Source organism: Mauremys mutica, chromosome 8 (genome assembly GCF_020497125.1).
Source record: "Mauremys mutica isolate MM-2020 ecotype Southern chromosome 8, ASM2049712v1, whole genome shotgun sequence".
Taxonomy (NCBI): Eukaryota; Metazoa; Chordata; order Testudines; family Geoemydidae; genus Mauremys; species Mauremys mutica.
This window is the reverse complement of record NC_059079.1, coordinates 7,640,467-7,665,109: the sequence shown is the minus strand read 5'-3', so window position 1 is coordinate 7,665,109 and position 24,643 is coordinate 7,640,467. Positions and strand designations below refer to the sequence as shown.

The 24,643-nt window shown below is 43.2% G+C and overlaps 1 protein-coding gene across 6 annotated transcripts in view; it reads left to right on the top strand.

Annotated features, from left to right (window-relative positions):
• The window catches only part of SPATA6 (spermatogenesis associated 6), a 72,821-nt gene that overhangs the window by 44,354 nt on the left and 3,824 nt on the right, over positions 1-24,643 (top strand). For 3 of the 6 annotated variants that reach the window (XM_045026759.1, XM_045026756.1, XM_045026761.1), the window contains exons 11-12: positions 3,499-3,587; positions 7,731-7,944. In XM_045026759.1, the coding sequence (XP_044882694.1) occupies positions 3,499-3,587; positions 7,731-7,944 (303 nt within the window). Of the gene's footprint in view, positions 1-3,498; positions 3,588-7,730; positions 9,363-24,643 lie in introns of those variants that run through there. The other 3 variants (XM_045026760.1, XM_045026758.1, XM_045026757.1) reach the window with 3 other exon arrangements.

Below are 24,643 nucleotides of genomic sequence, written 5' to 3'. Positions count from 1 at the left end.
TGTCCTAGAGAGCTCAAATTCTAGGTTGTGATAGGAGGCAACAGGCAGGTGAGGCAGATGAGGAGGGGAGGACAAGGTAATAATACTGCAAGCAAATTAGCATACAGGAAATGGAGGTCTTGGCTCAGGTCTCCACTCCTGTCCAAATTTGTTATACTTATGGAAGGGAATCTAATTCCTGTTATTCCAGAGAGCAAGGGCCTAATGTCTCTAACCTTTCCAAATAACCACAGACCTTAAGATCAAGTGCAACATCAGCCAACTGTGTTTTGCTAGTTTTTATATCTGTAGTGCCTGCTTAAAATACTGTGACCAAAACTCTGGAGAATATTCCAAAGCGGGCTACTACGGCTCTAATTATAACGTGTGGGAAAACTAGAGCTGGGCAAAATATTTAATCTGACGCTCTTTCGCCAAAACATGGAGATTTAGGTGGACCAAAACATTTTGTGGATTTGTTGATTTTTGGCAAATTGTTTCAGTTGAGAACAAGAGAAAAACAGAAAGTGTTGAAATGAACTATTTTGCTTTAATTGAACTGAAATATTTAGACTGGGGGGTGGGGGGTGGCTTCACCAGGAGACATAGGTACCATTCACAAAACGGAAGAGGAGGCAATGGTCATGCCCCACTTATACGGAGTAGCTCAGTGGTTAGAGCAGGCACCTGGGAGACTCTGGTTCAAATCCCCACTCTGGAAGGACAACTCGGGTCTCCCACCTTCCAGGTGAATGCCTTAATCACCAGGCTATAAAGTATTCTGGGTGGGGCTCTCAGTCATCTCCTGTTGAAGCTGTTCCACATAGTATATCTGTTGGGCCAGAGGGAGTGAGAATAACTCTAAACTATAATCCTAGTGGTTACGGCGCTCACCTGGGTGTTCCAGTCTCTGCTTCTATGAATATTTGATTTGTTTTGTTTTTCTTTTTTGGACCTACTAGCAAACCAAAAACTCAGTTATTCAGACAGCTCTATGGACAGCATATTCCTGTTTACATTTGATGCATCATCTTATGCCTTCCAAAATTTAATTTGGTTCTGGCAAACATTTCAGGGTTTATCACTGCATCTGATTCCTTCTGCTTGGTGCTTTGTAGAGTGTGCCTGCTGAGGGCAGAGTCAGATTTCCTGTTTACACATGCACCCTCATTACCTTCTATTTCTCCGTGATAAATAGTGTTAGCCTTTCCACAGTCCTAGGCCATTCAGCTTGCTCTGCATTTTATTTCTCTTTTCCTTTATATTCATTGTCCTGTTTCCCAGTTTTGCGTTCTGGACCAATTTGATTATATTAACGGCATACGTGAAAGGTAATTTGTTCACTAATCCTCGCAGCAGTTAGCTTCTGCTGAAAATATCTTCTAGCTTCGACTCTGTACAGTCCTTTATTTCTATACCTGCACAGTAAGTGTGGCTAAGCAAGGGAAGGGTGCAACACTACACCCCCATATTCTTCATAAAGATATTGTTATGATATGATTATGGCACAACTGTGATCTATTTTATACAAGATAGGTCATGTGATGTATCACTGAAAAAGTTATGATTTACTGAATAAGATCATCCTATTTGTAGGCATGTATCATTTTTGTATCTGAAGTTAGGAATATTGTTTTTGCATCTATTACAAATGTGTTTGCACCTGGGGAATGCCCATTAGGCAGAATGCAATCAGTCTAGATGGCTGGTTGGGAAGGATCATTAGGGAGAACAATAGGTTTTAGAAGGGGAAGCCTTCCTGGGGACACTGCAAACAGCCTCTGAGTCATGGCTGTGGGATCCTACAGGTACATGTGACCAAGTCACCTGATACTGGACTCCATGATAATACTAGTGTTTTTCCACTGACCGCGCATGGGAATCAAACTGGGTGACAAAGGGTTCCCACCATATGTTAAAACTGTTTAAGGCAGGGGAGTGACATCATTGTGGTTCCTTCTTCATTGGCTCCCCGCCCAAGATGTCTGCTGTAAACACCTAAGAAACAAAAAGACTGAGCTTGGGGAGAAGGGTTGAACCCAGGCTAGAGGGCTGTCTAGCCTGTGCAAGGAATAACTGGAATTTTAAGTTGCAAGCAAGTGCAGCCTGCCTTCAATCTGCAATCTGCCTAAAACAACATTTAGGGTGAGAATTTGCTACACACCTCCAGTTTCTTTAGTATACACAGCTTAGATTGTGTGTTTGTCTTATTTACTAGGTAATCTGCTTTGATCTGTTTGCTTTCCCTTATAATCACTTAAAAACTATCTTTTATAGTTAATAAACTTGTTTTGTTTAAGACCGGTGGGTGGAAAACATACCGGTGGGGCAGAAAGCTGTATACATTCCTCTCCACGTTGAAGGAGGGGGTGAATTTCATGAGCTTACGCTGTACGAATCTCTGTGCAGCGCAAGACGGTATAATTTTGGATTTACCCTCTAGAGGGGAGTGGGGTGCACTTGAGTACTGGGCAGTTCCTTAGCTGAGCCTTCCCCTGCAGCTGTGTGAAGCTGCACCTGGGTATGCCCCTACCTGTACATGTGCTGGTAAAGTTCAGTCTGAAGCCTGAGGAAGGGCTTGGCAGGCTGTTCAGCAATACAGCAGAGTGGGAACCCAGACTGGTGGGTCAGGCAGGCCAGTGGTATCCCAGTTCTAAGTGGCACCCCAGAGGGGCGGGGGACCTGTCACAAAGAGATTCCTACCTTCTAGTCTTGGTTGTTCTACTGACTTTCAGTGTCACCCACTTGCATCCGAAGAAGTGGGTATTCACCCACGAAAGCTCATGCTGCAAAACGTCTGTTAGTCTATAAGGTGCCACAGGATTTTTTGCTGACTTTCAGTGGGTATTCTGCTACTTATCTTTTGCACAGGGGACTAATTCTTTAATGTTTGTTAAGCACTCGGAAGATGGAGAATCCTAAGTAGTTACTTTTTAAGACTTTCTCTACAGAGTCAGTAAACACTAGGGTGATCAGATAGCAAGTGTGAAATATCGGGACGGGGTGGGGGGTAATAGGAGCCCATATTTAAAAAATAAATTAAAAAAAAAAAGCCCCAAATATCGGGACTGTCCCTATAAAATCAGGACATCTGGTCACCCTAGTAAATACATCATAGTTACTTTGAAGTCCATTAAACTAAAGACATACTCTTCTTCTGAGCCCCACATACCCCTCCTGCGAGATACAAATGCAGTGCTGCCACCAGCATGCTTCCTAGCACGCAACCCTGTGTGTGTATAGTAAGCATCAGTGACTAGCATCATCTACACAGGCCCTTGGATGTACAACTCCCAGAAATTTTTTCCGGTTTATTACCTGAAAATTATTAGCTGAGTTCCAGTGATTTTAATTAAAACTGATCATAAGTAGTATGTGGTTCATTACACTTTTTTCTTTCTCTCCCTCAAGAAATGTAAACAGTTTCATAGTCATTTACTAAATGAAAGGAAACTATTTCTAAATGAAACTATTGTAATCAGAAACCGGGCTAATGAGAATTTGATTTCTGTTTTTTAGGATGAGAGTAACTCATCGAAAGGAGACTCAAGTAAGACAAGAGACATTTCGTGTAAAGACTCATTATGTGGCAGTGAACTACAGAGCAGGTATGAAGTTTGGTTACTACTATATATGCTGTCCTGTCTGTTAATTGGTATAGAAACAACATGTACACCACATTGCTCATATCTAGCTGCAAAATGGATACTTAAATAATTCATTTTCTATTTTAAATTATGCATTATGCTGTAAAATGGCCAAATGCTTCTTTGGGTTAGTCCTACTAAGATTTTTTACCTAAAAGCAAAATACAGTTAATTATCATTGTGTCTTCCATACTGCTATGACTGACACTGTCAGTCTAACCTTCATTAATCCCTATTTTCAGGATGTACATGGTCATAAAAATGATCCTTGGGCAGTAATTTGGATTTTATAATCTCAGCCAGAGAGCAAATTTTCCATTTTTAAAAAAAGTATCTGGTTATCTTTTAAATTATAGAAATGTGAAAATTGATGCTTAGTAGCTAGACAGCTTTTCCCAGGCATGTAACAGAGAGGATTTTTTTTTTAAATTTAAGATCGTGTTGTACTCTATATGCTTCATCTGTGATAGGGTGGATTAAACACCGTATTAGACAGTTTAGTGTATGTATTTCAGATGAGACCTCAAAAACTGAGGTCCTATTTTTATTTTACATTGGCTTGGTATTTTCTGGCACTTTTCATCTGAAGAAGCACTTGTTCCAGCATTCCTGCTCATAGAGCATTGGTTCATTGCCATCCTGTATCCTAGAGATGGTTGCAGTTGCAGGGGTGGAAGGGTGAGGAAAGGGTGTTGGTGGTAGTTTGTGAAACATTTTGGGATTTCTGAGGATGAAAGGCACTATGTACATATAAGTATCAGAGGGGTAGCCGTGTTAGTCTGGATCTGTAAAAGCAGCAAAGAGTCCTGTGGCACCTTATAGACTAATAGATGTTTTGGAGCATGAGCTTTCGTGGGTGAATACCCACTTCGTCAGATGCATCCGACAAAGTGGGTATTCACCCACGAAAGCTCATGCTCCAAAACGTCTATTAGTCTATAAGGTGCCACAGGACTCTTTGCTGCTATGCACATATAAAACATTATTAGGTCTATGTACCTTTGCTTTTTGTTTAAAAAAAACCAAAACCTCCAGAATTGCAGTGCTAAATCTAGGCGGATTTGACCTAAAATAGCTATGTTTTGACACTTAAATGCGATGCAAACTTTCACAATGACTGCCAAGTCGTCATTGTATGTGCAGACAGGAAGAACATTCGTATTGTGCAGTGTAGTGAACTTGTAACATTTAGTGGTTTGCTATTAACATTGTTTAAAAAACCCTACATTTTAATTTCTGCAGTTAGGGTGTAACTAAGGGTTACAAATACAATCATACTCGCTTCTTTCAAAGAGCACTTTTCTCTTTATTAAGTTTTAGAGCAATTGCTATGTAAGTTGTTGGTAATACTTCTATACTTAGGATAAAGGAGTGGCAGTATCCCTTATGTTTCCTTGCCCTGACAGTTGAAGCAAACAAAGTATCTGTGTGTCTGTGTACACACATTTCTGTATTGAGGCAGCTTTGAGACTTTAAGATTGGTATTGAAACTTCAAGCCTTGAGGGGAAAAAAAATTAATCCCAGTACTATACAATTCCTAGCATCAAGGAATGACGGGATATGAAATGAGGCACTCAAGTTGAGAAAGTACTGCATCTTTGAGGTTAGACACTGGCAACACTAATTCCACTCCACAAAAAGCAAAGAGACATAAGAACTCAAGGATGATCTGACTGCTCAGGGTTTGCACAGTTTTTGTCAACAGGATACAAGGAGAAAGACAGAGTTCAGAGGAGGACGTGGTACTGCCGACAAAATGTTTGCAGTAAAGTAGATGATTGAAAACCACTGGGAGTATGGAAAAGGTCCACGTTGTGTGAAATATTTAGTGTATGATTCACTCTGAAAAGAACTTCTGGGACTCTTAAAGGAAATGTATGAGGGAATAAAAGCACATGACAGGTATTTCAGAGTGGGGAGTTGTGTGCAGAAATCCTGCTGTTAATGATTTGTGTGTGTAATTCCCAGGTCACTTAGCTCAGATTGTCAGGATAGTTTCCAGTTAAGACAGGCGACTGGCTTTTCTGTAATATGGCTGTCTTTGTCCATACCAATGCTGAATATCTCATGAGCAAGGAGCGACTAATGGAAATGTACCAAAAATAGACAAGCTTTAAGGCTTTGTCATGACCTTGATATGGAATTTGCCACTTTACTCTCATTCTTGACGAGTCAGCCATGTTTGACACTGTGATGGTTTTTGAATGGAGGCACGTGAGGAACTTTAGTTTTTCTGGCCCAAATTACATTTGTAGTAGAAGGAAGTGCAAATACAGACTATAGGGAGCAATCTGTCTAAATAAGGAAGTAGAACTGTTGGTTAAGGTGGATGCATTGTCCTAATAGCATATTTATTGGCTGGACTGCGGTCTGTGACGTCTCTTCGGGGGGGTAGATAGTAGGATGGGCTGTGGAAAAGAAAATACAAATCTGGTATCATGACCTAGCCCCAAATCCTGGAGGCCTCCAGTTCTATAGAACTGTCCAAATTCAGTATGGGACTATGAGAATCTCTTGTTGATTGACATTCCTTGTGTGTTGGTTTCTTACGAGTCAAAGCTGTAAAGTGCAGTTCTCCCTGGATGGTAAGGAAAGGTATGTTTAATTTACTGCAAATAGTCAATTGATTTAAATTACCTGGGCCTGTTTTTGTGGGGGGGGATTAAGTGTCAAGATGGCCTTTATGCATTTTCAGCCTTGAGCCCACAATTGTGGGCACAGCTGATGCCATTTTTCACTCAACTCCCTGTTTCTATAGCATGTAGACTGGCTTCCAAATTACATTGTTTGTGCCCCAGCATATAACTGTAAGTGGAAGATTATACCTCTGGTTTATCATGTGCAAAAAGCGAAACCAGGGTTTAGTGATCTGGCCCTAAATCTCTCATCCTTCCCCACCTCATTCCCGTTGTTTTAAGTGTACCTTTCAGTGGAAACCTCAGTACAAGATGCTGTAGCTAGCTAAAAATACCCTCATGAATAATGTCACATACGTTGGTTCACTCATTGTTTAATACATATTAACTTCAAGACAGAATTTTAAGATCTGGAAATTCTGTCACCCTGCTGGAGTGGTGTTTCGTGACTTGATCAATATATGCATAAGCAACACATTTTTGAAATTTTCCTGTAAAATCAAATCTTACTTCCATTTTCTAGACAAAAATGGCCACCAGTAAACGTCACATGTCCAGTTTATTTTCCCATCCAGAAGATGGTAGGATTGGGATCTGAACCTTTAGAGAACAGGGGTAAACATTTCAAAAACACCTAACTCATTTAGACGTGTTTGAAAAATTTACCCCAGAACTGATTGTTACCTTTTTAATTTTTGATGATCTAATTTCAAATATAATATAATACAAAATCAAACTGGTGGTTTTATTATAATGCAATCATTTATTTCAAAGGTTCTAACATAAAGCAAACAATCCATGAAGCTTGGATATATAAATGCATTAAAATCTGTCAGTGCTTGGTAATGAAGACTTTCAGAGGATAAATTCTACTTGATGGTTCTAGGAAAATGAATTCTGGAAGCTACTGGTATATGAAAATCTTTTCTTACAAATATTAAAACACTGACACATAATGGGAAGAAACAAGTAACATTCCATTGCCATTATATCATAATGTATTTGGTAAAATATATTTTTAACCTGAGATGGTGAGGATATAACACATGATAGCTGCAAATGCAGTCATTTAATTTACCTTGAATAGATTGTCTTCATATTGAAATAGCTGCTTATGGTTACATTTTGACCTTCAAAGGACACACACATCCTATGTAGCTGCTGCATAGGGCTCAATGCCTAGTCACACTGCCAATCAAAACACAGTAAAGCAACCACATTCTGTTCCAGAACGAATTCTGCCTCTATTGCAGAGGTATTTATAAAGTGTACTTGGTTACATGAACTAAGTCTTCTGTATTTTAATAACATGGGCTTCTGTTTCTTAGAATAATTGCGGTATAATTATATTTCTACTTGTAAAATGTCACTGTTTCTCAGCACTGTATCTGGGTTCACACTGCATTTGCAGACTCACGTTTCCTCTTCTCCTCAGACTGATCATTTTGGCTTTGCTTATGTTAACAGCTCATCAGCTCAGCAGAACACCACCGTTCACTTGGATAATGGTGAATATTGGTCCAACCGTGCAGCTGTGTATAAAGGAAAACCCCACAGAGCTATCTTTGAAGACAGCCTGGAGAAAATATACAGAAACATGTACAAAAAAGCTTGTGGCACCATTTCAAAAAGAAAAATACACTCCTGATAGCAATACAACCAGAAGTGTACAGTGCACAAGGTTACTATTTTTAATGAGAATTATTTTTGTGTAACAAATATTTGTACTCTATTTTTTAACAGGGAATGTTCACTGGGAAGAACTCTTACGGGCTAGTGGGGTGTTGAGGCTGGGACCCCAAAAGCAAAATGTTAAAATAAAAAGAAAATCCAAAACAATTAAAGTTAAGCAGGCGCATTGTTCCCTTAAGAAGCTAGGATGGTGCTATTTCACCCACCCCCTCTTCGTCCTTTTCAGTTCTGAAGCAGGCGCTGAGTAAAGTGGATGTTCCTATCCATCATCAATGCAGGCTTTGATTGCAGCCAACTCTGTTTTAGTTATTAGCAATTTAAATATAAGTGCTTGAAAGTGAAACCTGCCCCAGTGCTTAAAGAGCTAGTGAGATGATCATAGTACGATACTGTCTGTTTGGGATTTTTTTAGAAGGACAATGTCTGCTCATTCCAGGTGTAGAAATGGAGAAGGGAAAAATTCTGATAGTGACCCTGTAGCTGTGTTGAAAGTGTTTCTCAGCAGTCTCAGCCATGAAATTTCTATTAACGTCAAGCTCTTTTGAAAATAACTATCTATATATTGTAAGAAAACATCTCTTCTTCTTCATGCATCCCAATGTAACGATCTCTAAAAGTTTCCAGGATCATTTTCGGAGCTCGTCAGCTAAAGCCAGATGCCCCATGCAAGCGTTATGAAGTCCCTGCATCACAATCCCACCACATTTGGAGCCCATCCTTACTAGCCTGCTGGGGATGTATTGGCAGAAATTGCATTTTTCGTTAAAGGCCACCAAATGTTCGGCAGTAGTTGGAAGCTTTCCCAGGAGAGGGAACCTTTTCAGCCTCACATTGAACAGCTCCCACATTAACAGACCAGGGCAAGCTGCCCATCTGAGTGATTTAAAAGGGCAAGCATGTCCATCTCCCGCTTGTTTCTCCCATTTCAAAAGGAAATATGTATCCTGGCGCATTCGCTACAGAAGCAGGCAGCTGGGACAGATTCAGTTACACTAGTGCCATCTTACATCTTGCTTTTGGACAAAGGATAAAACTAGTTGTACAGATGGCAGAAATCTAGGACTGTAACCTGCCAACATACGGGGATAGACTAAATGTTGGCCTACTGCAATCCGTGCTTTAATACTAAGATAACCTAATTGATTTAAGGAAGCAGCCAGTGAATGAGTAAGTCAGGTAGAGAACATATTGAAAAGCTGTGCAACGCAGCTTCAGGAAAGGGGGCTTTTGAAGGAAATGTACTGAATACAGGCATTTTTGCTCCTGGTAACAGCTAAACCAATTGCTGGATTAACAGCTCCGTGTTCCTGGCCTTGATCATGCTTGGCCCTTGCAGTGCTTTAGATTTTCAAAGTGCAAAATAAAGATTAACCAGTTATTTAATCCTCACAACTTCCTATAATGTAGAGAAGCATTATTAAGTCGCTTTTTAGAGATGGACATGTACAGCACAGACTTATCCAAAGCTTGGTACTCACCAGCACAGCAGGGTTTAGAATGTACAAGTTTCTGGATCCTAGCCCTGCGCTCAGCCATTAAACTGGGCTGCTTTTCTGTGGCTCCAGTCCCTATTGGTCTGTACTACAATAGTTTAATAGATAAAATTGACCAATGAAAAGATGGCAGGAAGAAACCGGGAAGGCCACTTATCATAAAAAGCCAAGGCAGAATTTGATTGGCTCTCTGCCAGCATGTGACCTAGAGTTACCCAACCAAAATCTACAATGCAAGTGCAGGTTGAAATGATTTTCTGATGTGAATGAGCACTCAGCCATGAGTCCTGTCTTCCTGCCCATGTTCAGTACTCCCTCCTGGCCTGACCCCAGTGTCATAGCTGAGTGAAAACTGTAAGTGTACACTTTACTACTGTTCAGATAACCAGAGCAAAGCTGGTGTTTGCCCTAGGCATGCTAGACCTGCAGGACATGAAGCGTGTGCTGTGTATGCACACACTCTGTGTGCCTCACCTTGACTGCTTCCTGTTGTCTAAAAATTTTTAGCAGCCGCAAGCATCCTTCACAGTCTCAGCAGGACAGGGGTAATTGTGGTGTAGGGACTAAGAATATTTTGGATATCACCTGCTATCCTTTGTTTTGCACCTTGGCCCATTCTCTCTCCATTGATATAGGAGTGCTACTCACCACTACCCATCTCTGGTGGTTCAGCCAATTAGTTACTAATTTGAGCCCAATTAAACACATGGGAGGTGCTGAACATACAGAGGTGCCATGTCCTTGTGTGTGAGACTGGAGATCCCAGCCCCACATGTGCAGCCAGAGAATTGAGGAATGGGGGAAGACGGGAGAGAGACCCACCATGAGAAGCCAGGATAATGAGTTGGAGGATAGAAAGAAAGTGTGGGCTAAAGGGGCAGGCGTTTGGTGAGAAAGACGAGGCTGTAATTTAAGTTCCATTTTAGCTTGATTGACAGGTGGCAATCCTGGTTCTTTAAATTTTGGGGGAACCTACAGGCTTGCTTAGTCTGGGCTTCCTTTAGGAAGAACGGGAAAGGAAAAGAAGCGTTCATATTTGAATTTTGCTGGATAGGAATATTCTCCATATGAAGTTTTGCTATATAACGTAACTTGTGCTATAAATTGAATGGCCACCCTTTGGCCCCACTCCTATCGTGTGTAGATGTTTTGCCTCTTAGAATCAGCTAGTATCATCAGTATCAGCTAACCACCTCTCTGATAGCAGGATTGGGCCTGTAATATGTACACCGTGACATAGCTAAGGGTTTTCTTCCAAACCCTGTATTGGAATCCATTTCTGTTGCTAGGGGGAAACTTGTATGCAAAATGTGACTTAAGAGTCAAGTTACACAGCTCTGTCCATTTGAAATCTGCAAGCCACTTTTAAAACAAGTGTTTGGCCCCCTCTCCTGTTCGTGTGCTTGGCTAACCTTCTATTAATATGCATGTAGCTCGAATCAGTCTTCTCTGCACTTTCCTCTGCTACTGCAGTGTGCGATAAGTATAGTCTCAGGCAGTGAACCAACATAGTAATAAACTGTGATTGTTTAGTGCACCTTGCCTTCTAATACAATTTAAATCCCTTCTATCAAATGCAAATTTCTAGTTTCCTGAGCAGAGCTTTAAATAGCATTTTCTTGCTCAGTCCTTATCTTTTGCCATCCACAAAGTGGTGTGTTAGTGACAGTAGGATGGCATAATTCCACCACCACCATTTTACCTCCTAAAGGAAAACTGCCTACTCAAATCTAGAAATAATGGGATAGATTAAGAGAGAATTAGACTTTATTGCATCAGTCTTTTTTATTTCTTTTTTCCCTCCCCTGGACTGTCATAGCCCAGGAGTATTCTAACCAGACTTTATTTGCCTTTTTGGTATTGTGTGTGACACAAAATGTAATCAGCGTAATATTTTAATCACTTTTCTTTTAGTAAGTCAAACTGAGGCTACTTTTGTCTCAACTCCCACTGGGGCAGAAACTTAGTTTGTGCAAATACAAACAGTGAGTCGCAATCACGAGTCAGGCTCTTTGCTAAATAGCAGTCACTTTAAAAATCCCTCAGCATTGCCCTGTAGTTATTAAGAGGTGGAAGTGTCAAGCTCTTTAAGGATCAGCATTATCTAGCTTCCCAGCTAGAAGGATAGAAGCCTCAGCTTGGTCCCTTGAGAATGTCAGATGGAGCGGATGATGTGGAACGCTTCAGGTAATGAAGACACTGAGAATTTTTAGGCTCAGAATTTGAACTTCTTTAAACTCATTTGATGAGGAAAGTGCTCCAGGTTCTCTGTACTGTATGTGTTTTGGGTTTTTATAGACTAGCTCTCCAAGATTTCTTCACCTGAAGTTTTCAGTGAGTCATCAGAAAACTAAGACATCTGTTAAAAGAAGCTAGTCTTCTTTGAGGTGTGTCCTTGTGGGTGCCTCACTTCAGGTGCACAAGCACCTGTGCCTCTGATCGGAGATTTTTGGTAGCAGTGCCCAGTCAGATTTTGCCTGCACCATACACATCCACATGCCCCATTCTGAGTCTATATAGGACTATGAGTGCAGCGCCTTCGGTCCTTTCTCACCCACCTTCCCTTCACAAGCTCCTGGCCATATTGCAGACTTCTACTTCAGCACAGGTGGCACTGCCAATTAATGATGCTCTCCTTGAGCCAGCCCAGACCATCTGGAAAACTCCAGCAGTGGCACCTCCTACGTGCGAGGATGCCAATAAAAAATTCTATGTCCCCAGCCAGGGATTCTGAGTTTTTGTTTTCACATCCGGCATCAAATTCTCTAGTCATGGACACAGTTAATCAAAGTGGGAGTCAGCATATTTCTAAAGCTACCCCGTATAACAAGGGCCAGAAGTGGCTGGAGTTTTTTGGTCAGAAAAGCTACTCTTTGGCAACATTACAGTTTGGGATTGTGAATCACCAAGCACTGATGTTGAAATGTAACTACCTGAATTATGAGATGTTTAATGCTTTCATTGACCATTTACCGAGATCCGTATAGCGCCATAATAAAGGAGGGTCAGCTCGTGGCAAAGACATCTTTGCAGGCTTTACTTGATGTGGGCGACACTGCATCCAGGTCTATTTCCACTGCAGTAGTGATGTGTGGACTACACAGACAGCTCACTTCATTCCCTAAATGACTCTAGGTCCACACTTAAGTTCCTGGAGATGTACATGCCTGCAAATAAAAAGAAATTCAACAGGACTCAATCCGTGCAAAGATCCCATCCTGCTTAATGTTCCACCCTCCGTAGACCATCTGAACTGCCGGCTAAGAGGTCAAGATTTTCTAAAAAGGAACCAGTGACTAACTTGAATACTTCATCCGAGCCGATCAACATTTCCCAAACTTCACTTTTGTGGGTTTGGTCAGGAGTTTGAACCACCTGATAGGGTTTCTTGGCTACACTATTCCACCCTTTTCCCTTAACTTGGACACTGTCTCTCGCTATACCAACAGGTTACTGTCTCCCATGCATCAGACAAATGGGTATCAGTCGCTGTTACTTCTAGTTATATGATCCAATTTATCTCCATCCTGCCCTTCCACCTGCCTTTTCCTTTTCTCTTCAGGGACCTTCTCACGATCAATTGCTGACACGAGATCACATCCCTGTGAAGTCAGAGGGCTATAAAACCAGTTCCACTTCAGCCCAAAGGACAAGGGCTTTGTCAAAGGTATATTCTGTTACCCAAGGAAAATGGGTTAGAGGCCAAAAGTAGATCTCAAACAGTTGATTAAATACGTCAAGACATCTGAAATTCAGAATGTTGTTCCTAGCAGCTATAATTTCCTCCCCCAAGACCAGGGACTGGTTTGCAACTCTTGACCTCAAAGATGCTTACTTATGTCTTGCAATTTATTCCTCTCTCAAAAGATTTCTTCATTTCATAGTCATTCACTACCAATTCCTACCCTTCAGCCATTCTTCCGCCCCAATGATTTTCTCAAAAATAATGGTAGTTGTAGCCGCCTACCTCCATCATCTAGGAATGTCTGTCTGTACCTCGGTGACTGGCTCCTCGAAGGGCGGTCTTATCAGGAGGTGTAGTCAGCAGTTCAAATAACAATTTCACTTTTCCACAATGTAGGCCTACAAATAAATATTGAGAAATGGCCTTGACCCCTATACAGCGTATATTTTTTATAGCAGTGTTTTTGGGGTTGATGATGAGCAAGTCTCCCGACGGGTTCCTCGCTCTATCCAAAGAATGCAGTTCAGGCCTCAAATACCAGCTAGAACATGGCTGCAGCTTCTGGGTCATCTGGTAGCTTGCGTTTTTGTAACATAGAACACTAGGTTACATCTTCAGTGTGTCCAGAAGTGACTCAGAACAGCATATATATTCAACAAAGAGTCTGAAAAGATACTCAGCCATTCACCTGGTGGAAGGATCCTTGCAAGGTTTGTGCAAGAATCCTGTTCATCCAGCATCCTCCTATGGTCATAACATCGGACTCTTCTCTCTTGGGCTGGAGAGCACATTTGAGTCCTCATGTGTCCCAAGGCAAACGGTCACAACAAGAACAGTGCTTGCACATCAATCTACTAGAATTGAGGGCGGTCAGAAATGTTTGCCGCCACTTTCTTCCCCTAATCAAAAACAAGTCAATCAAGATCATGATGGACAACATCTCTTGTATGTATTATATTATTTGTCATTGGGGAGCGTGTTCCCTCTCGCTCTGCACCGAAGCAATAAAGATTTGGAATTGGTAAATAGTCAACCAGCTATTTCAGCTTCTTACTTCCCAGGTATACAAAACACCGTGGCAAATGATGTCAGCAGACATTTTACCCTAAATTGTGAATGGGAATTGGACTTGAGTCTCTACAAAATATTCCTAATTTGAGGGTTTCAAGAGGTTGACTTTTGCACCACTGCAGCCAACACGGAGTGCAAAAAAATCTGCTCCAGAGGAGGACTCAAGCCTTTATCTCTAGCAACCACCTTTCTCATTACATGAACAAAAGGTCTTATTGATGCTTATCCACTGATTCCACTGCTTTTAAAGGTTTTCAGCATGATCAAGCAGGACCAAGCCAGGGACATTTTGATTGCACCAACTTGGCCAAGGCAAGTTTGGCTTCCTTACCTCATCGAACTCACCTCTTGCCCTCAATTCTCAACTATTATCTCAAAATGCAGGTCAAACACTTCACCCCAATCTGAATGTTCTGCAACTCCAGGCACGGTTCCTCAATGATTCTTGGGGTTAGAGGTGTCCTGTCCATCAGGAGTACAACCTGTACTGTTAAGTAGCAGGAAAAAATCTACAAGATGCACTTATCTCCAGAAATGGAGAAGATATCATCTTTGATGTAACCACTTTCATCACTCACCTGTCCAGTCATCTCTTTCCACAGTCTTGTACTTACCTGTTGGAACTGAAGATATCAGATCTATCTGAGAGTTCCATCAAGGTTCACTTAGAATTAATAACAACTTTCCACTCACCAGTAGAAGGTTTCTCATTTTTCACATATCTAACCACAAGGAGGTTCCTGAAAGGTCTTATGAAACTTTTTCTGTAAATTAAAGATCTGTTCTGCTTTAGGATCTCAGTCTTGTCCTTAACTGTCTCATGAAACAGCCCTTTGAGCCACTAGCTACATGCTCTCTGTTACATTTGCCTATGAAGATGTCCTTTTTGGTGGCCATCACTTTTGCTCGAAGGGTTGGGGAGATTGGGGCTCTAATGGCAGGCCCTCCATTTACTGTGTTCTTCAGGGACAAGGTATCATTACAACCCCATCCAAAACTTTTACCTAAGGTTTCTTCTGAGTTTCACATTAACCAGACTATTCACCTTCCAGTTTTTTCCTAAGCTGCATAAGACAATACCCAAAGCTACCTTCCATACACGAGATGTTAAAAGGGCATTGACCTTTTACTTGGACAAAACTGAACCATGAACCATGGTTCCCCTAGACTTTTGCCGTTATTGCAGACAGGCCTAGGGGATCCACCATCTCCATGCAGCGACTCTCTAAATGGATCTCTTAATGTTTTCTTACCTGTTACAGTTTGGCACCTCCCCTACAAGTGACTGCACATTCTACTCAGTCACAGTCTACAACTGTAGCCCTGCTGGAGGTCGTTACAGTTGTGGAAATCTGCAGCGCTGCAATGTGGACCTCAATACTTGCTTTTCCCAACCATTATGCTTTGGGTCATGCTGTAAGATCAGATGCTACAGTAGACAACCCAGTCCTTTCTTCAGTGCTGGACTCTGTTATGAACCTTCTGCTTCCTTAATGGGTTGCGGCTAGGAAGTCACCTGAAGTGGAGCATCCATAAGACACTACTCAATGAAGGAGAAGAAGTTACTCACCATGTGCAGTAACTAGAGTTCTTTGAAATGTGTGTCCCCTATGAGAGCTCCACTAATCGCCCTCCTGCTTCAGAGTTTCCTTTGTGGGACTTTGTAGTACAGAAGGCAGTTGCCCACTTAGCCATATATAGGCTCGGTCACAGGGTGCATGCGTAGGATGAACGGGCGCTTCTCCGATAAAGGCACAGAGCGCATTCGGACCTGAAATGTGTCCCCGGGGTGCTCCATCTCCAAAAACTCCAGACACTGCACAAGGTGAGTAATCTCTCCTTGTGGTTAGGTTATAGAACTGGGAGCAAGAAGACTCGGGAAGTCTGTGGCAGAGTAATTCACCTCCTTGTGCCTTTGTTGCCCTATCCATAAAATAGGGAGACTATACCTCTCCTACACAGAGAAAAGTGCTTAAAGATCCTGAGATAGAATTTGTTACAGAAGTGATTTATTACGGGGAGGCGGGGGGAACCTCACCAAGTCCCATCTCCTATTCAATAAAAAGGGCTTTACTGTAGATTTCCCAATTTCTTACTTTTTTAATCATGTAACTCTCAAAATTAAACAAGCACTATTCTTGTTGAGATGGGAGCCTGATGTTAAATCTGGCTGAGTCCATTGAGAAAGAGAATATACAACTCTGACAGCTTGTGGCTTAGAGTCTAATCATTATAATAAAAATCCTAGCCAACCTCATTGGTTTAGGTTTTGATCCTGCATGTCTAATCCTGCATTGTTCCTACTGGAGTCTCTTCTACTCTATACAGGTTCTTATACTTCATCTATGTGTATATATGTATGCATACGTATGCTGTGCTATTCATTTATCTTAGTAGAGTCAAGGTCAAAATGTGCCTTGCACCTAGAGTGGAAAGTGGCGAGTCATTCTGTCACTATATAATCTTCGTCTTCCTAAATCCTAAACTTGATGTTATTTTAGCAACATTGAACCGTTCAAAACAAATTTTATCACTCTCTTAGTCGGGCAAGTAAACTCATACGGTCTTAATTAAGACAGTTGTTAGACTTCACGTGATCCAAAGACTTTCTATTAAATGATTGTATTTATATACTGAGGCCACTGGCAAAAAATTTTATCAGAGATTATTATTGAGAAGATTTAAAAGTTGGAATTAGCTGTGGAGTGTGACAAGGACTTTTGACTTTTTTTTCTCTAAAAAGTTTATGGGGAAAACCCTGAAACTTTAGAAGTCAGTGACCAAGCTCTTCTACAGCAATAAAACCACTAGAAGCCAGCCTTTGGGGATGACTTGAATTAACTACCTCACTGATGGAGATGATGCAGTAAAGAGGGAAGCCTTTTTAGACCAAGTCCTATGTCCCATAACAAACGCACTCTAATCACCTACCACCCTTGTAGTTTCATGTGCTTGCTTTGTGAGGGAAAACTATTCTGAAATCCAGGATACATTTCCTACAGGTTTTCATCCAGAAAATTAAACCTTACCTTTGGCATATCAACTTCAGAGGTCATGCAAGCTTTCTGCTGTGGATTCCCATCTAGTCAGGATGGTTGGTTTTGATCTAACAGAGCTGTGACACCTAGCCATCTGAAACCACTTTCCCCACGATGCTCCATTATGATGGCTGCTATCAGCTGAGCTACTCTTGCTATGGTCCCTAGCTTTGAAAGCTTTTAGGTCTAGAGGCCGACATGTTTTGGAGAGTCTTTGATTTTACAACTTTCTCTCTTTGTTCCTCAGAGTTTGCCACCTTTTAGGGCATAGGGTGGGGTGCTGTTCTTTGGTCAGGCTTTTACTTAACTCTGTGGAATTGCTGGGGAGGTTTTTCTTAGAATGGGTTGGGGTGACACAAAAGAAGGAGATCTTTGTTCAGTCTGTTGGGGGCAGTTTAATGTGTTGCTTTCCATATGCATCAACGCACCCAGATGCCACGGATGAGGGGTTTATAAAATAGTCATTTAAATAAATCGCTTGAAAGTAACACAGGCAATATCCAGTTCACCGAACTTCTGTAGATTGGATGCGTATGTTTAGATCATTAAACCAACTGGAATTTTTTGGACTTTGAGCTCAATGTGTTCTTTCAAAGGCGATAGCTCTGTGAACTGGTTCATTCAGCACTCCAGTAGTAAACACTTGACAGAAGGTTGCTTTCCCTGCCTGCCTTGTTTTCACCACAATCATGGAGTATTTACATACATTTTAGCCTCTGTGCCATTTTTTGAAGGCTTTATTTGTCTCATTTACGTTTTTGGTTTGGATAATACTTAAATATGAAATCCATCTGTGAAGCATATTGTATATGCACATTGAAGGGTAAAACCAGTTTTTAATTAAAATTTTATACAGCGCTTGTATTTCACTTTGTCCTGTTTTATTATGAAACACTTCAATCTTCTTCCTAAAACACATATGTCTCGTACGTTTCAAGATGTTACGTGTTGCTCATGCAGAACCAGTTTCTGAGCTCTGTCAGCAGAGCGCCATATGTTCTGGGGTTCATTTAGCGTCTCTCTCTGGCATTTGTGTAGGCAGCATCTTGGATGTAGTGCAACTAAGCTAGATTCCATTCTTCTCTTTTGTAAAACTTGTCAGGAAATAAAATAGCAGGGGAAAGAAAACCCTGAATTATACTCTAGTGACTTGCATTATAAATAATTTATGGTAACCTGGCCAATCAAAATAAAAAAAAATTGTATGAGGATTTCATTTAATTGTGGCTTGTGCAGAGTATATAAAATATACTAATGTTCCAGTGCAGCCCAATGTTGCATCAGAAATTAAATGCTGGAGATGAAGATACTACTTGTACCCAAAGAAAATGACACTTGTCATTGAATAATGACGTAAAAGTACAAAAGCTGAGTTTTGCAGCACATGGGTAAAGGTATGAGGCGTTGCTTTGGTGTCTTCTGTCTTCATGAAAGCTACATTTCCCCATTAAATGTCTGCAACTGGAGAACGGTCCTTCATCCCCATGGGTTCGATTGTCTCATCCTGTAAGAAAACCTTCATCTTCCACTTGATAAGCAATCCATTCCCACCATACAACCTTGGCTTACCGCTCTTACAGGCTGTGAATCCATAAGTTACATCCACTGATGAGCTTTCTTGCTCTATTCTGTTTAATTCTGGCCTTTAGAAATTGACCCAAGCATTTTAGCTTCTGCATAACATAATCAGATAAGAGGAGCCAAATATCAAGCCCCATCTCCCAAGATTCAGTGATGTTACAAAGCAGCAAGCGTAGGGAGCATTGGCTTTGAAAAAGTGCTTCCCCTCTGTTCAGATGGTATAAAGGGGGCTTCAGTGGAAGCCCACTCTGATTCTGATCCTGTTTACAGTGATGTAAGTCAGGACTAATTCCACTGAAGCCAATGGAGATACACCCGGGTAGAGCTTGCATAAGTGACAGAAGAATCTACCCCATGGACTCTATTGCCATACTCTTTCCTGAAGAATAAGCTTTTTAAAAAGCTTGTTGACTTGGCATTCAGCTCTTCTGTATGAGGGAATCTGATTTATGGCGGTTGTAGGTTTTACAGCATCTAAGAACAAAGCTAAACTACTGATGTTTCTGCTTTGATGTGGGTCTAGCTGTGATTTGAATTTTGAAATCTGAATGTAAACTGAAACTACCTCCAGTTTAAGTCTTGTTTAGTAACCTTTAAAGTTCTCGAAACCTTTTTCCCGGGGGACCAGACAAAATTATAGCAGTAATCTTACTTATGGCTGCACACCTACAGAGACAGTGGCTATAGGTTAATGAAAAAAGTGACACTGTTACTTGCCCGTGCTTCCAGCGGAATTTTTTTCTTCAAACTGATGTGAACTCTCGCACTGAGACAAGTCTGAGTCTCTCCTACTAAATTGAATGTGCCTCGTGCAACTCACATGTGAACATTTTCAACAATGCTGTTTTTTTTTTAACGGATGCAATAAAAATTACACGTTTCTCTTCAAAATAAGCCGTCTTTGTGCCAATTCCAGAAGGTGGTCAGAAGAATCTGCCCCTAACATCGAGGGAGTGACCACATTGCAGACTCTACTGTTGCGTTAGTCCTCATATTGGCCAACCAGGCGAGGCTGTGGCCACACTACAGGGTAATAGCCGACTGCTGCAGGAGATAGACTGCTGAAATGTCTTGTGCCCATAGCGGTGCTCTGTTTGCTTTCATGGGGCACTAAGGTAGCTGGGGACACATCCCTTGGTTCGTAGCACTTCAATAAACTGTGCCTCTCTGTGAATACTTTTGCAGTGTATTGTGAGCGAACTTGTCTGGCCCTTCTGGGGAACCTGGGTGGAAATGGCATGATCCTGGCAATGCCTCAGATAAGCTAGTTCTGGCTTGGCATGCTCCAGCTTGGGATCCACTGCCATCTTAATCCCTTTGTTTTTCTCCTGGCGCTGAGGGCCTGTTTGATGGAGCCTGTGCTCAGGCAGTTTATGTGAAGTATCATACAGGCTGGCATTTTGGTTCTTGCTCCTGAAACCATGGGCCCTGCTTGCATTGCTCCAGAGACCCACAAGTACCGTGGTTTCCGGTCCTGGCCATCTGGCATCATGCTTGAGCTGTCACAGTGGAGCAGGGGCATTCTCCAAAAAAAAAGGAGTTCTGTACCAGGGATGGATGAGTCTAGTTGATGCATGGAAGCTGCATGAGGACTGGACACTGAGAAGAACAGGCCTATATGTAGTGGTGGATGGCTTCCCGTCAAGCAGCAGGGAGCAGTTAGTTAACAAGAAAATACCATAGGGTTGTGGGGGCCGTAGGAAACCTGGGAAGGCATTGGAGGACCGCCTCAGGGGTTGCTGCAGCGCCGTGTCCACACTATGGATACCTTGTTAACGGGTAACACGGTGAACTTATTCAAGATCTGCGTAATGCTCACGTGTGTGTCAGCCAGCCACCCACAAGGGGTTTTTCTGTGTGGATAACAGTCAAGTTAAGGGGAAGATGCAAACTGTACTTTTTTGTTCATTCATATACTGGCTTGAGTTGGCCACTGCCACCTCAATCACATGATGTTTTTACTACCCTAAAACCAGTCACTTACAGATGACTGCAGCCTGAAACGCACATGCACACTCTCTAGGATGAAATTCCTCCCTGTCCTTGCAGGCAGCACCACTTGAGTCTCGCTCGAGTAGGTTCTGAACAGTGCAGACACCTCTGAGCCTCTGCAAGTGGGCAAATTGTGCCCTCCGGCACTGTTTATCACTGCTCAGATTTCGTATTTGGCTCCTGATTGCATGTTGCGTGATCCATTTCTGCACAGACTAGTTAAAGTGAGATGGGAACTTTTTGTTTTCTCAATAGGGATTATGCAACATGACAACTGTAGCTTCTTCAGCGGGGGACAGAATTTCAAATACTTTGTACTTACAATTGGAGCAGATTTTCCAAAGACTTTGGCACCCACCGTACTGAGTTATTTTGAAAATCTGAACCAGCAGCCTTAATAGTCTAATACAGCCACAGTTCTATTGGTTTCAGTATTTCAATGAGCTGCTAACAACATTTTCAGAGTCTTATAACTTCTTTGGTGCAGAGCAGGGCCAATCTAAGGAGCTGACCTTCATGAAATGTATAGTAGGCAGTGCCCTTGATTGCTGCTGTAGGCTGGTATTAAGGAGGCTATTAGCAATATTGCAAAAGCTATTGCATTCTAGAAGCTTTAACAAGTCTGCTTACAGAATGCTCATAGCTGCAACCTCTATTGCCTTAGACTCCTTGGCGAGTGATGGACACACAGCGGGGCCCAGAGAGGAAAAACCAGTGGTGAAGCAGGGCCTTGTCCCCTCTAAAATGTGAAATGCACCAATACTTGACGCTCTGCAAAACAGCAAATGATGAGTTAAAATAATGTATTATGGGGAACTGCGTTCAGGTTAATTTTTCAAGCAGCTCAAATATTTAGCTGTATAACGGGTGCGCTGTTAAGCCGGACAACCACCCTTAACTCTGCACCTGACGTGATGCTCTGTCATTTTCAGCCTACCACATTATGATACCGCAGTAACTGACGCACATGATTGCTGGTATTTTTAAGCCTCTTGGCTCGCTGCGGTTGCAGCCACATCCAGGACTGGCCCTCAAGGTCTGCTGGTGGGTCTAGATCAGCTTTTCTTTTTTGTTCTGTAGCCGGGCAAGGATGGGTTGGTGTTTTTTTAGCTTTCCCTTGAAGATGGACGCGTATGTGTCGTGCTGTAGAGATGAAATGGCCTGTTAAACGCCAGCCAGCTGAGCTGGTGTGTGTGTTGCTGGCCTTCTGCGCTACAGCAAAGCACAGGCCGAACGCCTCTTGCGACCATGTAATCGCTTTGCAACTGCAGCAGCTGGAGGTCAGCAAAAAAAACCCTATTTTTTTGACTTGGGTTTACGATAGTGCTGCTAACCAGGCGGCTCAGTGAGCTAAGGTGCATACCCACAAGGAAGGCTGGATTTCTATTATTTTCTGGATGAGACACACTTGCCAATACATAATACAAAATTGTTTTAACCAAACCCCTGAGGTGCTAGCACGGAATACGCAGGCCCGTGCCAAAGAGTTTGCTTTCCACGGCGAGGATGAGAGCAGTTCCCCGCCTGCCTTCAGGGCAGGGACAGCAAGGATGGAGCATTGTTAAAGCTAGTAATAGGGTTGACTTAAGGGCCCAATCCTGAAGACACAGGCACAGATGGTTATAGGGGACTACTTGTGTGAGTAAAGTTCCTCATGTCCTTGTGTAGCTGAGACGCAGCCACGATCAGACGGAAAGGGCAGGTGCAGAATCAGGAAAAACTTCCCACGGTGAAGAGCTGTTAGAAAGGGGACTAGGCAGACGGGCAGTGGTGGAAGCCCCATTGCTGGGACCCTGAAGTTTCTAGGCACAGCTGCGCAACTGATCTACCGAGGGCAAGCCTGCGTTGGCAGGGAAAAGGCCCACGGACACAGTTGTATTTGGCAGCATGCACCTCCCCCCTCGAAGGCCGAAAAGACCCAGCTGGCTGTCCTCGCATCTCGCCTTAATTGTCTCGGGTCATGCCCATAAACAAACCCAGGCGATCTCAGCCGCCCCATCCCCTGGGAATCCCCATCTCACCTAGCCCAGTGCGGGCCGGCTTCCTGCTTGGACAGCAGAGCGGTTGAAAATCCCTTCTCTAATCCACATCAGTTATCAGACTGTTACCAACTGACTAGCAAAGCAAAAGCACCCACCTCCTCCAGCATGAACCAAAACCCACAGACAGCCCCCACCCTCCAAATCCTAAAAACAAATGCATGCGAGGAAGAGTGAGATCACACCAGGGTGTGATGTTCTCAGCACACATGCCAGCAGGTGTTTCGCTGTTAACGTCAGTGGGGCCCAATGGAGAAAGCCACAGCAGATCAGAGTCTCCTGCTGTGCTTGGCTGGCTCTCGAGCATCTAATCTCCTGGGCCAGAGATTTTACACTGGGGCCAAAGCTTGGGGTGTTTTCGTTTGAAGGGCTTTCTGCTGACGGGGGCAGTGGAGTAGGAAAAACACCAGGTCTCTTCCCAGCTGGCAGTCTTCACTCGCTGCTTCCTTTCCCACCCGTTGTCTGCCTGGGCTAGGCTGAACGCTTGTAGGGGCAGGGGCTCTTTCTAGTGTATGTATCTGCCCTGATTCTTCTCACCTCTCCCTTTACTAGTCAGATCCCATGGCTGTCTTAGGAGGGTGGCCGGGTGCCTGGTTTTCGACTGGAAAGTCTGCATAAAAAGGGGACCTGACAGTGTCTGGTGCGCTCTACTGACCAGCTACTCAAAGTCCGGTTACTGCAGGTGGGGGCAGCCGGGAGGCGCCGAGGTCATCACCCAGGCCAGCCCCTACTCAGCCGGGGTCACCTCTTACCTTCGTTGGGTGGCTTCAGCTCCCAGGCCTGGCTCTGCAGGCAAGTCCCTCCTGACTTGGGCGTGGGTGGGGGGAGGCAGGGGAAAAGTAGCGAGCAACGGGCGAGAGAGGAAGGAAGAGGAGTGGATTGGGACAGGGGCTCTGGCAAAGCAGTGGGGCTGGGGCAGAGGCAGGGGCTTGGGGAGGCGGTGGGCAGGGCCGGCTCCAGCTTTTCTGCCGCTCCAAGCGGCAAAAAAAAAACAAACAAAAAAAAACCAGCGGCGGCACTTGGGCGGCGGGTCCTTCCTCTCTTCCTCTTCGGCGGCAGCTCAAGGAGGAATGAGGGACCTGCCACCGAATTGCCTCCGAAGATCCGGACGTGCTGCCCCTTTCAATTGGCTGCCCCAAGCACCTGCTTCCTACGCTGGTACCCGGCGGTGGGGCTTTGGGAGGGGAATAGGTGGGGGTGGGTTGGGGCCTCAGGGAGGCAGTGGGGCTGGGGGGGGAAGGTGGGGGGGTTGGGGTCTCAGGGGGAAGCAGGGGGGCAGGGGAGGGGTTTTGGGGGGATAGGCAGGGTAGGAGTGGAGCCTCGGGGGAAGCGATGGAGCAGGGGAGGTTCCAGCACCCGTGCTGGAGTGTCTGTTTTTTAAATACTACCACGTTAGCAACCCTATGCCTTAGCTGCACCGCTGGTACAGTGATTTGGCGAGATAAAGCACCACATAAGTGCTAAATAATAATATTTGCATATGCTCATGTTCCCATGGGAGCTGCTAATGTGCAGCCATTTTGTGATGACATCAGAGAGGAACTGGATTTGTAATTACACTAGTCCTTCCTGTAAGCCAGGAAACATTTGGTTTGATTGGTCATGTGGGTCTTTTATGACCCAAATCCTAGAGTCCTTACTTGGGCACCATTTAAAAAAAAAAAGCCCCACATATATGTGTTTAGCATTCAAGCATATAAGTAAGCCTCCACTGGGACTTGAAGCATGTGTGTTTGCAGGAGCTGGCCTCACACGAATTGGCTGGCCAAAGTTTTTTAACCTTTCATCT